Here is a 15,756-nt window from a genome sequence, read left to right as displayed (position 1 = left end):
AACACCACAATGCAAACGTGATCACAATCGCGATTTGCTATTCCCAGTGTGACGGATTCCTTTCTGTGTTTCTGGGAACTAGGACAGTACTGCTTACCTTGTAGCCTGTTATTATCATACACTGTTCTCATGATGGCGAGAAATTATCATGCGCAGATTGCTGATCCTCTCTCCTCTGGTCTGACACCAATAACCGACATTACTTGTTTTACAAGGTTTAAGGGAACCTGAAGGGAGAGGGGGTATGGAGGCTGCCATATTTAGATCCTTTTAAGCAATACCAGTTACCTGGCAGTCCTGCTGATCCTCTGCCTCATTTAAAGGGAACCTGAACTGAGTAAAATTATTTAAAATAAACACATGATGTACCTGCAATTAAATACTACATACTTGCCTCACCATCAATTCCTCTCAGAAGCTCACCATTTGTCAGATCTGAAATATATCGGTTGCTCTCAGTTAAAGGACACCCAAGGTGAAAATAAATAAAATAAACAATTGCATCCATCTTCCTTCTCCTAAAAATGACTTTTTAAGATCTTCCACAGTTTTATATCATGTTTAAATCTACTTTTTAAGGTTTAACTGTTTTATTGTTTTTGCTCAATGATACATTCATTGAAGTATGCCAGAGCTAAAATCTATGAACTATTGACCATTTTTTACCTCTTTCTTGCTCTCAGAAGCCATTTTCTGCTAGGAAAGTGGTTTAGAGTTGGAATTTCTTATCAGTGAGGGTCACACTGTAGTCACTTCCTGTCTGAGTCAGGACTGAGTCAGCCACTTACATACCTGATGTTTAACTCTTCCAGATAGAGAAAGGAAAAAAAGGAACACATCCTAGTTATGTGTGTGCTGGGCACTGTACATACACATGTCTATCTCATTATGTCACATGTCACTTCAGGTATCCTTTAAGCCCCATCTAAACCATGCAATTTTTTGTCCGATTCGATTCAATCTGACATGTCCAATCAAGATTCGATTCAATTTGCTATTGCAAAACAATGGCAAATTGAATCAAATCGAATCCCGATCGGACATGTCAGATTGAATCGAATCAATGAATTGATTCAAATTGAATCGAATCGGACAAAAAAATTGTATAGTGTAAATAGGGCTTTATAACTGAAAGGACAACTGATGTGCAAGGTAATGTCCATGTTTCCCTATGCGGCCGATATTACAGTTTAACAGTGTGCTGACCAGGAAGCTGTTATGGGGTAACGTCCATTTTTTAAATGGAGGATGGAGAATTCCATTGATCACAGTGGGCAAACAAGATGCAGGAGAGGAGAAAGAGATTGAGGAGTAGACTACACGGTAGGTAAGTATGACCTGTGTATTATGTTGACTTTTTATTTTCAGTGCAGGTTCTCTTTAAATCAGAACTGTAGAGTGCATGGGCCTTGCTAGTTGTGCCTACACAGGCCTGTTTGTTTTTTAGCTATAATTCCAGGAAACGTTTTTTTGTTATGCTTCCAGTAATCTGCGATCTTGTGCAGCTGATTGCTATCTGGCAGGCGATGACTCCTCAGTATAACGCAGCAGTGTCAGGTGTCTACACACATTATTGCCTGCTAGATCACTGTACATGTGACTTCACACCTCTAAGACCCCTCCCAATCCCAGCTCTGCATGCTGAGACCCAGGCTGTAATCCTGAGGTGTGAGATCTGTGCACAGAGGAGGCATGAGGCAGGTCCCTGACCCTCCCTTCACACCTATAAGACCCCTCCCAATCCCAGCTCCGCATGCTGAGACCCAGGCTGTAATCCTAAGGAGAGGTGTGAGATCTGTGCACAGAGGAGGCATGAGGCAGGTCCCTGACCCTCCCTTCACACCTCTGGCTGCTCACACTAACCTCACCACTCCAAATATAGCTCCTAATAAAGTAATAAGGGGTGTGCCCGGAGTTTAAGGAGGAACTCTAACCAGTAGCTGATACCCCCTTTTACACGACAAATGTTTCCCTTTTCTCAAATAGATCTGCAAGGGGGTCTGTGAGGCTGATATTGTGTTGAAACCCCTCCCACAGTGTGATGTCATGGCCATGGTCCTGTCAGTTTCCTGTCTGTGAACCTCGTTGCATTGTGGGAAATAATGGCTTTTTCCAACTGCCAAGAAAGCAATATCTCCCTTTGTGCATAAAACTCTCTCTCAGTAAACTAACATTCCGTACAGATTACCTGGCAGGACTAAAAATGTCACCATGTGATAAATGTCAGAATGTAAATCAGGGAGAGGAAAGATTTTACAATGGACAAACACTGACTAAATAATCTATAAATGAATATTGTAAAAAATAAGGTATTTTATTCATGATGTTATTTTCTCTACAGTTCCTCTTTAACCACTAGAGGACCGCAGTGTTAAACCCTCCTAGTGACCAGGCCCTTTTTTACTAATTGGGCCACTGCAGCTTTAAGGCCAAGCTGCAGGGCCGCACTGCACAGCACACAAGTGATTTCCCCCCCCCCCCCCCCCCCCCCTCCTTTTTGTCCCCACCAACAAAGCTCTCGCTCCCCAGTTGCTGGTTTGTTTTTAATTTTGTATTTTTTTTTTGTTTTTTTTATTTTTATTAATTTTTGAATAAATTTTACCTTTTTTATATTTATTTTATATCCCACCCTCCCCCCGCCAGCCAATCAGCAAGTCACACGGCTGTCCCCAGTACAGTGCTGCTGTAGATTGTAACGCTGTACAATGTTTTTGCCGTCTAATAGTCTCCGAGCGGCGAAATCAATCCTAGTCATTCACGCCAATCGGCGTGGAGTGGGTCCTGTGGGTGCAGCGCTGGTCACGCCAACTGGCATGGAGCGGTCGGCAAGTAGTTAATATGGCGATTGCATCTTTTCTGTAACATTTACCATCACAAATTTCCTGGTTCGCAGACACGCCACATTGCTGGACTTGGAAGAAAGGCCAGGTGCTGCGTTCTTACAAAAGGTCGTGTGCTCTGGTATGCTGACATCAGTATTGACATTGTGACATATTATTTGGCACGTAGGCAGTGGTGTCAATAAAAATGTCAAACTGGTTAACCCCATAACTGCCTACCACTAAGGCTAGGCTCACAGTGGTCATTGTACTGCATTCCCTGCGGCAGCAATGGACCAGGAAAGTGTGCTGAATGTTATCTGCGTGTTGCGTTGCATATAGTGAAGCATACAGTCAATGAAAAGCATGCTTCACTGTCACTGTTACCCATACTGCTCGCAGTTATACTGCAACACACCCACTGCACAGGTGGTGCATCGCAGTGCGGCAAGTCGCGTTACAAAGCAGCCGTTGTGCTGCACCGCCACACAACGCTGTGAACGTAGACTAGACTTCTTACATTTGGGGGGACAGCGAGCGGGGAACTGTCACGTACGCTGGTGATCACGATATTACTGTAGTGCACCCGATCGACCACCTGCGACCAAGATTTTCCAGCATGTCCGATCGATGCTTATTAACTGATTTCGGATCAAAACATCGATCAGGCGGACATTGATTGGGCAGTCCGATCTCATAATTTTATCAAATAGAATGGTCGATCGGGCCGCAAGATCTGTAGATGTATGGCCAGCTTTACACGTCTAAATAAGAGAGGGATTACACTCGCAGACCATCGCAGACAATGCCGCGCAAACGTTTTGCTGCACAATTGTGCGTTTTGCAAATCGTTTTAACTTGAGAGGTTTTTTTATCTTAGTATCCATTGATTTCAAAGTAAAACCGCATGCGTTGTGCGGTGAAAGTAGTGCAGGTTGCATTTTTTTTCAACGCAATGCAGAATCGCATATGCCTCCGGAAAACGCACAGGCGCCGTCGACTATCGTTATAGGCGATTCCGTGTGCGTTTTTTGCATGCAGCAATACACTGCGGAGTTGCTCAAGTGTGACCCTTGTCTCAGGCTGGTTTCACACTACAGATTGGAGTTAGCGGGGGCCGCACTGCACCGCATCGCCAAAAACTGGCTTTAAGGGATTACCGTGTTAGTAGGCGGTAATCCCCGCCTGGCATCTGGCCAAGCAGGAAGTAGTGCTCACTTCCTGTTGGCGAAGCGATGACATGCTCGGAAGCATATTGCTAAAATATGCTTCTGCTCATGCGCAACGCGTAAAACTTGCAATGGTTATTTTAAAATACGCGTTACCATCAACTTACATGAATTCCGATCGCCTCCGGTTGCCGCAGAAGTTGCGTCACGTTAGAGAACTTCTGCGCAGTGCAGGCCGTTGACTTGTAGGATTTCCCCGGATGCCCCCTATAAGGAGGACTGAGCAGCACAGACTGAAGTCACACGGCTGGACCTATACACGTGTGACGCGTCAGTCTGGAAATGACCCTGTGAGTGGGATGAAGGTGGTTAGACAGGGAGGGAGCACATCGCCCCCCGGCTGTGGTTATAAATATTGACATAGCGAGCTTCCTATTGCTTCATACACGTCACAAACGTCTGCAGATTGCGCTCACCACTTAGAGGGGCTCTAAATAATCTCCGAAAAACAAACTCCGGAGATAGAAACCGAGTTTGAGGAACATGACTAATCAGAAGATTCTTAAAGTGGAGCTGAACTCTTGCACAGGACAGAAGGGAAACATCGAGGAATGCACCCTGTATGTATTTAGAGAGTTTAGCCTGTCTATTTCCCCCTCATCTGTGACTAAGCACAAGTTGTAATTTGATCTCTCAGCTGTATCAGCTCCGGAATCTCCTCTGCCAGGAATCTCCTGTAAACACAGGACGTTAACCCTATGTCTGCTTCCATGAAAGCAGGAAGTAGACACTCTGCAGATTTATTGCAGGATTTCTATCAGCTGTAACAAAGAAATGTTTTTCTTTGGGGGTGCAGTGAGGTGCAGTTCAGCATTTTGCAGCAGCCTAACACTATGGCCCAATCTACACGGTACGATTCTATTTGCGATCCGATTAAATCCGACATGTCCGGGATTCGATTCAATTCAATTTGCCATACTTTTGCAATAGCAAATCGAATTGAATCGAATCGAATCGAAAGCCAAAAGACATGTTGGATTTAATCTGATCGTAAATAGAATTGTAATCGAATCGCACAAAGAATCGTATCGTGTAGATGCGGCTTATGGCAATGAAAGTCTATGGGGTTTTTTCTTTGAACGTTATTATGCTGCTGCTTATCTTTTAGATCAGAGAGGAAGTCTGAGTTCAGGCCGGCTTTTAATCGAAGAATTGGTTTCCCCGGTTATCCTTCATACAGCATCCGAGTTACACAGCTGGCCGAAGAGAGATTTGGAGAAATATAAAACTTAGCAGATAACTTTGGAAGAATGTCGTTTTTGTTTTTTTTTAACGCTTCAACGATTCATCTCAGAGGTCCACAGACTATAAACCGTTAATGCACAAAATGACTGTGATGGATTTGGCAGCCAGTCTGATGGTTGCAGCAACATCCTCATCTGTTTTTTTTTTTTGTTTTTTTTAAGTGGACCTGAACTCAGGACTTCCTCTCTGCTCTAAAAGATACGCAACAACATAACCTTTAAATAAAAACGTTTCTTTGTTACAGCTGATACAAATCCTGCAATAAATCTGCAGTGTGTCTACTTCCTGCTTTCATGGAAGCAGACATATTGTTAACATCCTGTGTTTACAAATGAGCTGCTCTGCAGTGGCAGAGGGGATACCTGAGCTGACACAGCTGAGAGATCAAATTACAACTTGTGATTAGTCACAGATGAGGGGGAATTAGACAGGCTAAACTCTCTAAACACATACAGGGTCTATTTCTCTATGGTTTCCTTCTGTCCTGTGCAAGAGTTCAGGTCCACTTTTAAGCCCCATTGACACTTAGAAAGGCAAAACGCCGGAGATTTCTTCCGGCGTTTTGCAGGAGTGATTTTTCCACGATTTCACGCGGAAAAATCACTAAACAGTGCGGCCATTTTGCCGCGATCGCGTTTAGCGCTTCTATAGCACTGAAACGCCATCAACGGGAAATCGCCTGATAATGGTGCAGGCGACACGTTTGCGTTTCGCATTTTTGGTCGATTTGCGGCGATTAGCGCAAATCACCCAAGTAAGAACGGGCCCATAGGGTTTTATTACACTAGCACTTTTAAAAAGCGCTAGCGTTTGAGCGTTTTGCCGAAATCGCGGCAAAACGCTCTAGTGTGAATGGCCCTAAAGGAAAAGTGATAAAATGGAATTAATTAAAGCTGATCTCTGTCCCCCTCCCTCCTTAATGCAAAACTTGCAAATCAAAACTGCCATTGGCTGCTGCCAGGCTTTGGCTGAAATGGCCAGGAAGTGTAAGCATGCTTGGAGTTGTAGTTCTGCAAGCCATTGATAACATCTGTGTTGTTTGTTTTCTCCAGAAGGCAGATCGGAGTTCTCCTGTAATGAGGAGGGTAGTATATTGCCTGCTGGGCCTCTGCCTGCCGGTGTCCTCATCCCTCCGCAATGGGCCCCTCCCCCCCCCCCTCACTTCCCATCAGACCCCACTGACGTCCCTCTGAGTCACAATGTCACAGCACCATATCAGCATCGCCCAGTGATGGTGGCTGCGCGGGCGATCTGCCTGGTGTTTGTCATTAGCACCCTTCAGCTTGTCACCATCACTTACATGCTGGAGGAACAATGACGTAAATCATGTGCTGGCTTTTATTAGCCTGGGTGATATCACGACATTGCACTGGGGGCTGTATCAGCGCGCTGCACACTCCTGGGTGGATTGACCCGTTAGTGACTGGCAGAATTTACAGCGGATCTGAACGCAGAACGTCCTCTCTGCTCTAAGGCCTAGTGCACACCAGAGCGGTTCGGCTGCGTTTTGCGATCCACTTGCGGCTGCGGATACGCTTGGGTAATGTATTTCAATGGGCTGGTGCACACCAGAGCGGGAGGCGTTTTGCAGAAACGCATACTCCCGAGGTGAGGCATTTTTTGGATTGCGGAGGCGTTTCTGCCTCAATGTTAAGAATAGGAAAACCGCAAACCGCTCTGAAAAACGCCAGTTCAGAGCGGTTTTGCCAGGCGGTTTTGTTACAGAAGCTGTTCAGTAACAGCTTTACTGTAACAATATCTGAAATCTACTACACCAAAAACGCTTAACAAAACCGCAAAACGATAGCTGAAACGCTACAGAAAAAGAAGAAAAAGCGTTTCAAAATCTGCTAGCATTTTGCGGATCTGCTAGCGGGTTTTGGTGTGCACCGGGCCAAAGAGATAAGCTTGATACAAATCCTGCAATAAATGTGCAGTGTGTCTACTTCCTGCTTTCATGGAAGCAGACAATGGGGTTAACATCCTGTGTTTACAAATTAGCTGCTCTGCCGAGGCAGTCAGCTGACACAGCTGAGAGATCAAATTACAACTTTTGATTAGACACAGATGAAGGGGAATTAGACAGGCTAAACTTTATAAATACATACAGGGTGCGTTTCTCTGTTTTCCTTCTGTCCTGTGCAAGGGTTCAGGTCCACATTAGCAACTGACAGCGACTGCTGGGAACAAATGTAATTAATTTGCCGCAGCCGGTGCTGAGATCACCAGGATACTGTGCCAGAGACGTGTCCAGCAGACTGGCAGCTCTGGTACAGAGGCGTAGCTAGGGTTTTCAGCGCCCGGGGCAAATACAATTTTTGCGCCACACCCAGACAAAATGGGTGTGGCCACGCATCAGAATGTGGGCGTGATCCTGGGTGGAGACAGATGGACAAATGTGCCCCCTTCTCCTATTTATATAGACAGATGTGCCTGCTTTTTGTGCTGCTGTAATATTTCTGCGCTCCTCTGCAGAGGGAGGGGGAGAAGCAGGGGCACCTCGGGCAGCCAGCGAGCCACCTCTCACACACATGTGGGTGCAGCGGGCGTGCTGAGTGCCCTTACAGAGCAGCGCCTGGTTCATGTGTTCCCCCTTGCCCCCCCCATAACTACGCCTCTGCTCTGGTATTGTGCTGTACAGATGGGCACATCGGACACTGATTGGTGGCAATAGGGAGGCCAGTAACTGATGGGCAGCTCTGGGGCATGTAGTAGAGCCAGTCAGATGCAGCCAGTGAGCTATAGATACACAGAGGAGCTCTACAATGATCATTCAGAGTTGTTACTAATCACGGGAATGCATGTGTACACTTCATAATGCAAATAACTGCACCTAACTTCTACCATCATTACAGAAACCCACGCGCTTATCTGCCCTTTATAGGCTGCAGCCCTTTCTTTATTGGGGGTGTACAGAACATGAACCAATATATAATAAATCAATATTAACCAATTATAAACCTCACACCAAGTATTTGGTCACATGACTCCAGCGTGTGTCTATAATTAAGCCGCCGGGAGATTTGGGTGCAGGCTAAAGCCGATATACGGCTCCCCTTGCTCCTGCAAAAGTCCCGGCGGCGTTCGTTACTATTCCCCCCCCCCCCCCAGGCCACCATGGATGGGGTAAGGGCCTGTTTCCACTAAACGCAATTTTTCTGATGCAGAAAAATGTTGGTTCATTGTATGGGATTGTATGGGAAAACAGATGTACGATGCAGAGATCTGCAAATCGGGTTTAGCGGAAACAGCCCCATAGGCTTTAATTGGAATCAGTTTTTTCTGCATCCAGAATTCGCATGTAGTAGAAACAGGCGCTAAACAGCCACACCCAGAATGCTGGATGCAGAAACACTGATGCATCAGTTTTTCTGCGTCCAGATTTCTGGGTGTGGCTGTTTAGCGCCTGTTTCCACTACAGTCGCAATTACGCATCGTAGTTGTAATGCGAAATATTAGACAAAATCGTTATTAATTTCGTATGTAATAGTAGTATTTAAAAAGTTTGCATAATTTTCGCAAAATTTTGCATAATTTTGTTTCGACTTTAGAGGTCAACAGCAAAGCCCCTATACATGCTATTGCTACCAAAATTTCTACATGTGCTAAGCAGAATAGCGGGTAAAAGTCACAAAAAGAATTTTTCAAAAAGACCTTGTAGTTTTTGAGAAACTCGATTTTAAATATGCAAAGAAAAATAGTTTTTTGCATTTGCATTTTTTTGCATCTTTAAAATCCTGTTTCTCAAAAACTACAAGGTCTTTTTGCAAAATTATTTTTTAAACTTATACCCACGATTCTCCTTAACATGTGTAGCAATTTTGGTATCAATAGCATGTATGGGGCTTTGCTATTCCCTGCTAAAGTCGGCAAAGAAATTACGCAAAATTACGAATGACTATCAATTGAATTAGCTAATTGTAATTGCGTATAAGCGTAATTGCAAAAATTTATGTGAAATTTAGCAAAATCGTAATTTGTTGATCATCACTAGTCTGAGCGCTGCTATAGCTGGAGTTCAAATTGCACCCAAATTTCCCTTCCTTAGGTCACCACTTAAAAATTCACCATCGTAATTCTTACCCTTCAGTGGGAGGCATTAAACACTCCCACTTTAGCGTGGGACCTTAACCCCTCCCCCCTCCACTCGCCCCCCTCCAAATAAGTATCAGCCCGCGACAAAGCACAATGAAATAGGTGAATAAAAGAAATTAAGCCACTCATGCACAGCTCTCTTCTCTGCGCAAGAGCAGCTCCTTGATACTGCACAGGTGCAAAAATACTGGCACCTGACCGCAAAGATAAGGAGGGTCTCAGCAGGCAGGGGAGGGGCTGCAGGAGGATCAGGGAAGCATCTGGGTCATACAAAGGCTCCGCCCTACTGAGGTACCGTAAATATCTAAACTTTTTCGTTTTACAAGTTACAGGTTCACTTTAAAAAGAACTGCTTTGGACTAAACCATTGGAAACCAGTGCACACCCATTACGTATCTCTAGTTATATTTGCTTGTTGCAGCGCTCATCAGCTGCTTAATATTTCCTGTAAATATAAAGTCATTACATGTCCCTTTTGAGGCTGATTGCGTCATTAGCAGTTTGCTGCCGGCGACGCTGTTTATAGAGGGCTGATGGGGACATTAGTCAGTAAACAGGAGTGACCGTATTGCCGTACTCCTCTGGCTGAGTGATTTGTCATGTCGTTGCATCATGTGACCTGCCGGTGACTACACTGATGGGCGTAGCCAGGTCAGGAAGAGTCTCCTTTCTTTACAGCGCCTTATTGTCACCCTGACAGATTTATGATATATGATTAATAGAATCATTTGTCAGTGACAAAGAAAAGGAACTTAGAGGACCTGTTAAAAAAAATGACTTTAATAAACAAGCGGCTATTAACAGGTCGGTGATCACACCTGGGATGACACGCCTGATATGCATGTAACCTGGCTGCGCAGGTGATCATAAGGCGCCAGCTGTTATCTTACACATTATTTTTACAGTATAACTAATGCCAGGTACACACCATGCAATTTACCGCCAGATAGATGTGTTGAATCAATTATTTCTGACAGGTCCTATCTGATTTCCGATTTTTTTTCTGATCGATTTTGTGCAGGAGTGATTGGAAAATCGATCAGAAAAACAATCAGAAAACAGATCAGACCTGTTGCACATCCAATCAATAAGGGTAAATTAGGGCATTTTTTCTTATCATATATGATCGTGGAATCCAACATGAGGCTTCCTTCTTCTTAGCAAAAAATCTGTTTGCCTCGGGTACATTTTAACTGCATCGCATCCAGACCTTGTTTCCCTCTTATAAACCAGAGCAGTTTTGACATTTTAGCCATGTCCCTATTTAAAGTGGATCCGAGATGAACTTTTCCTCATGGCATAATTGTGTTCCTTTCCTATTGTTTAGAGGGCATTCCTCAAGCCAAATAATTTTTTGTTTTAATAGTCTTAATTCTCTATAAACTAAACAAGCCACGCCCACAGGTTTTCAGAGAGCCAAGGCACTTTCAGACAGTAGCAAGGGCTCATGGGAGCTCAGTCTGGGCAGGAGGAGGGGGGAGGTATTACTAGCCAGAGATTGCAGAGGCAGAGGGGAGGAGGGGGGGGGGGGGATTAGGTTTTTTTGCTCAAGATACAGATAAGCCTGCCTCTGTGTAATGTTTACAAACAACATGGCCGCTGTCATTGTATTGAAATAATCAATAATTGATTGAAATAATCATATTCTATTAAAGCTGTTTGCAGCTAGATTTGCTGTGTAAACTATCTAAACTTTTGATAAGATGATATATAGACAAGTTACTTGTTATAGTTAGTTTTTCATCTCGGATCCGCTTTAATCAGCAATAACTTATCCATACTTATGGCACCTAAATGAAATATTTATCGTTTTTTTTTTCAAGACTACCTAGGCTTTCATTGTATGGCATTTTTTTTCTATGCATTTTTAATAGGAAAAAGAGGGAAAAAATAGAAAAAACATTATTTCTCAGTTTTACCAATTCCCAGTTTAAAAATAAAAAGCACTATTGTAGATATAAAAAAACACAGATTTCGTTTCTACTGTTTATTACAAAACTTAAATTATGCTGCTGTCACAATTTATGGTGAAGTCATGTGCTTCTGAAATAATTCTACTGTGTCTGTGTGAATTTTTTAATAGAAAGTGAGAAAATAGTTGTATTTTTTAATGGTCAAAATCAATCTTATTGGGTCAGGGAACATATATTCCCATTCACCAATTAGTGCTGCAGCAAATAGATAGAAGCCCAATCCTGCACAGCACTGCTTCTGCTACAAGACATATATCTACCTCCTCGTAGCTTAGATGAAGTCACAGAGGACGTAGATATACTGTAGTGGTTGATAAAGTGGTTAAAGTGTACCTGAGGCGATCTGCAACATGATGAGATAACATGTGTATGTACAGTGCAAAACATACTAACAACCAGGCTGTTTTACTTGTTTTATTGCGCTGCCTAAAAGAGGCATGGAAGTGACAGCTTCTGTCTTGTTGGTACCTTGTCGGGAATATAGTAAGCCTCACTGATAACCAAATTATAGCCATAAAAGTTTTCCTGGCAGAATACAACTTTTGAGGGCAGGGGGAGATGAAACACATGAACTATTGACCTTTTTCTAACTCTGGGACACTTAATAGGCTGCCACTGATTAGAGACAGTAAAACATTCAACCTACTTTGTAAATATTTAAATATAATGAAAACCCTGGGATACTTACAAAAGTCATTTTTAGTAGTAGGAGGATAGATGCAGTATAATTGTTTATATCTAATTTGTTTATTTTCACCTCGGGTACACTGCAATGCAAGCCATGCAGGATCCTGGTTCCTGGCCACATCTGGTTGTGCAGGTGCACACGAGGCAGGTACTCTTTAATGCAGGATTCTGGTTCCTGGCCACACCTGGATGTGCAGGAGGACACCAGGCGATTGTACAGGAAGTCGGTGAGATCAGTAGGAAGCTATGGATGGCGCCAGTAGCAGATATTAGTAATGGGTTATTGTGCAGGAGGACACCAGGCGATTGTACAGGAAGTCAGTGCGATCAGTAGGAAGCTATGGATAGCGCCAGTAGCAGATATTCGTAATGGTTATTGTGCAGGAGGACACCAGACGATTGTACAGGAAGTCGGTGGGATCAGTAGGAAGCTATGGATAGTGCCAGTAGCAGCTATTAGTAATGGGTTATTGTGCAGGAGGACACCAGGCGATTGTACAGGAAGTCGGTGGGATCAGTAGGAAGCTATGGATAGTGCCAGTAGCAGATATTAGTAATGGGTTATTGTGCAGGAGGACACCAGGCGATCGTACAGGAAGTCGGTAGGATCAGTAGGAAGCTATGGATAGCGCCAGTAGCAGATATTAGTAATGGGTTATTGTGCAGGAGGACACCAGGCTATTGTACAGGAAGTCGGTGGGATCAGTAGGAAGCTATAGATAGCGCCAGTAGCAGATATTAGTAATGGTTATTGTGCAGGAGGACACCAGGCGATTGTACAGGAAGTCTGTGGGATCAGTAGGAAGCTATGGATAGTACCAGTAGCAGATATTCGTAATGGTTATTGTGCAGGAGGACACCAGGCGATTGTACAGGAAGTCGGTGGGATCAGTAGGAAGCTATGGATAGTGCCAGTAGCAGATATTAGTAATGGGTTATTGTGCAGGAGGACACCAGGCGATCGTACAGGAAGTCGGTAGGATCAGTAGGAAGCTATGGATAGCGCCAGTAGCAGATATTAGTAATGGGTTATTGTGCAGGAGGACACCAGGCGATTGTACAGGAAGTCGGTGGGATCAGTAGGAAGCTATAGATAGCGCCAGTAGCAGATATTAGTAATGGTTATTGTGCAGGAGGACACCAGGCGATTGTACAGGAAGTCTGTGGGATCAGTAGGAAGCTATGGATAGTACCAGTAGCAGATATTAGTAATGGTTATTGTGCAGGAGGACACCAGGCGATTGTACAGGAAGTCGGTGGGATCAGTAGGAAGCTATGGATAGCGCCAGTAGCAGATATTAGTAATGGGTTATTGTGCAGGAGGACACCAGGCGATTGTACAGGAAGTCTGTGCGATCAGTAGGAAGCTATGGATAGTGCCAGTAGCAGATATTAGTAATGGTTATTGTGCAGGAGGACACCAGGCGATCGTACAGGAAGTCGGTAGGATCAGTAGGAAGCTATGGATAGCGCCAGTAGCAGATATTAGTAATGGGTTATTGTGCAGGACGACACCAGGCGATTGTACAGGAAGTCGGTGGGATCAGTAGGAAGCTATAGATAGCGCCAGTAGCAGATATTAGTAATGGTTATTGTGCAGGAGGACACCAGGCGATTGTACAGGAAGTCTGTGGGATCAGTAGGAAGCTATGGATAGCGCCAGTAGCAGATATTAGAAATGGGTTATTGTGCAGGAGGACACCAGGCGATTGTACAGGAAGTCGGTGGGATCAGTAGGAAGCTATGGATAGCGCCAGTAGCAGATATTAGTAATGGGTTATTGTGCAGGAGGACACCAGGCGATTGTACAGGAAGTCGGTGGGATCAGTAGGAAGCTATGGATAGCGCCAGTAGCAGATATTAGTAATGGGTTATTGTGCAGGAGGACACCAGGCGATTGTACAGGAAGTCGGTGGGATCAGTAGGAAGCTATGGATAGCGCCAGTAGCAGATATTAGTAATGGGTTATTGTGCAGGAGGACACCAGGCGATTGTACAGGAAGTCGGTGGGATCAGTAGGAAGCTATGGATAGCGCCAGTAGCAGATATTAGTAATGGGTTATTGTGCCGGAGGACACCAGGCGATTGTACAGGAAGTCGGTGGGATCAGTAGGAAGCTATGGATAGTGCCAGTAGCAGATATTAGTAATGGGTTATTGTGCAGGAGGACACCGGGCGATTGTACAGGAAGTCGGTGGGATCAGTAGGAAGCTATGGATAGCGCCAGTAGCAGATATTAGTAATGGGTTATTGTGCAGGAGGACACCAGGCGATTGTACAGGAAGTCGGTGGGATCAGTAGGAAGCTATGGATAGCGCCAGTAGCAGATATTAGTAATGGGTTATTGTGCAGGAGGACACCAGGCGATTGTACAGGAAGTCGGTGGGATCAGTAGGAAGCTATGGATAGCGCCAGAAGCAGATATTAGTAATGGGTTATTGTGCAGGAGGACACCAGGCGATTGTACAGGAAGTCGGTGGGATCAGTAGGAAGCTATGGATAGTGCCAGTAGCAGATATTAGTAATGGGTTATTGTGCAGGAGGACACCAGGCGATTGTACAGGAAGTCGGTGGGATCAGTAGGAAGCTATGGATAGCACCAGAAGCAGATATTAGTAATGGGTTATTGTGCAGGAGGACACCAGGCGATTGTACAGGAAGTCGGTGGGATCAGTAGGAAGCTATAGATAGCGGCAGATATTAGTAATGGTTATTGTGCAGGAGGACACCAGGCGATTGTACAGGAAGTCGGTGGGAACAGTAGGAAGCTATGGATAGCGGCAGATATTAGTAATGGGTTATTGTGCAAGAGGACACCAGGCGATCGTACAGGAAGTCGGTGGGATCAGTAGGAAGCTATGGATAGTGCCAGTAGCAGATATTAGTAATGGGTTATTGTGCAGGAGGACACCAGGCGATTGTACAGGAAGTCGGTGGGATCAGTAGGAAGCTATGGATAGTGCCAGTAGCAGATATTAGTAATGGGTTATTGTGCAGGAGGACACCAGGCGATTGTACAGGAAGTCGGTGGGATCAGTAGGAAGCTATGGATAGCGGCAGATATTAGTAATGGTTATTGTGGAAGCAGAGCTTTGTACCTACGCTGTTCTTTGTCCCCCCCTCAGCATGCGGAGGCGGCCGGCAGCCAGATCCAGCGGCGGTTGGAGGTCGAGCAGATGAAAGTAATGAGCCGAATCTCCCAGCTGGAACAGGAGATCCGCGAGCTGCAGCTGCAGAGACAGGAGCTGAAAATCGAGGTAACCCCAATAATGGGCTCTTTGTGCTCCTCAATATAAATGTCTCCCTCCTGCTGGCCTGAAAGAGAGAAACAAAATACAAGTTTGTGATCAGACTCTTTAAAGTGAACCCGAGGTAAGAGTCATATGGAGGCTGCCATATTTATTTCCTGTTAAACAATACCAGTTGCCTGGCTGTCCTGCTGATCTTTCTGGCATCAGTAGTGTCTGAATCACTCACCTGAAACATGCATGCAGCTAATCCAGATACACTTCAGTCAGAAACATCTGATCTGCTGCATGCTTGTTCAGGGTCTATGGCTAAAAGTATTACACAGGCAGAGGATCAGCAGGACAGCCAGGCAATGTGCATTGTTTAATAAATATGACAGCCTCCATACCCCTTTCACTTCAAGTGTGCTTTAACACCTGTAAACATTGTCAGGCCGCCCCACCAGCGTGTGTGCAGCTA

The 15,756-nt window shown here is 44.7% G+C and overlaps 1 protein-coding gene across 2 annotated transcripts in view; it reads left to right on the top strand.

Annotated features, from left to right (window-relative positions):
• Nucleotides 1–15,756, top strand: part of PHLDB3 (pleckstrin homology like domain family B member 3) — a 167,523-nt gene that overhangs the window by 67,823 nt on the left and 83,944 nt on the right. For both annotated transcript variants that reach the window (XM_068241968.1, XM_068241967.1), the window contains exon 3: nucleotides 15,174–15,305. In XM_068241968.1, the coding sequence (XP_068098069.1) occupies nucleotides 15,174–15,305 (132 nt within the window). The remainder of the gene's footprint in view (nucleotides 1–15,173; nucleotides 15,306–15,756) is intronic.

The sequence above is a fragment of the Hyperolius riggenbachi genome, chromosome 6 (genome assembly GCF_040937935.1).
Source record: "Hyperolius riggenbachi isolate aHypRig1 chromosome 6, aHypRig1.pri, whole genome shotgun sequence".
Taxonomy (NCBI): Eukaryota; Metazoa; Chordata; class Amphibia; order Anura; family Hyperoliidae; genus Hyperolius; species Hyperolius riggenbachi.
This window is presented reverse-complemented; position numbering and strand designations above follow the sequence as displayed.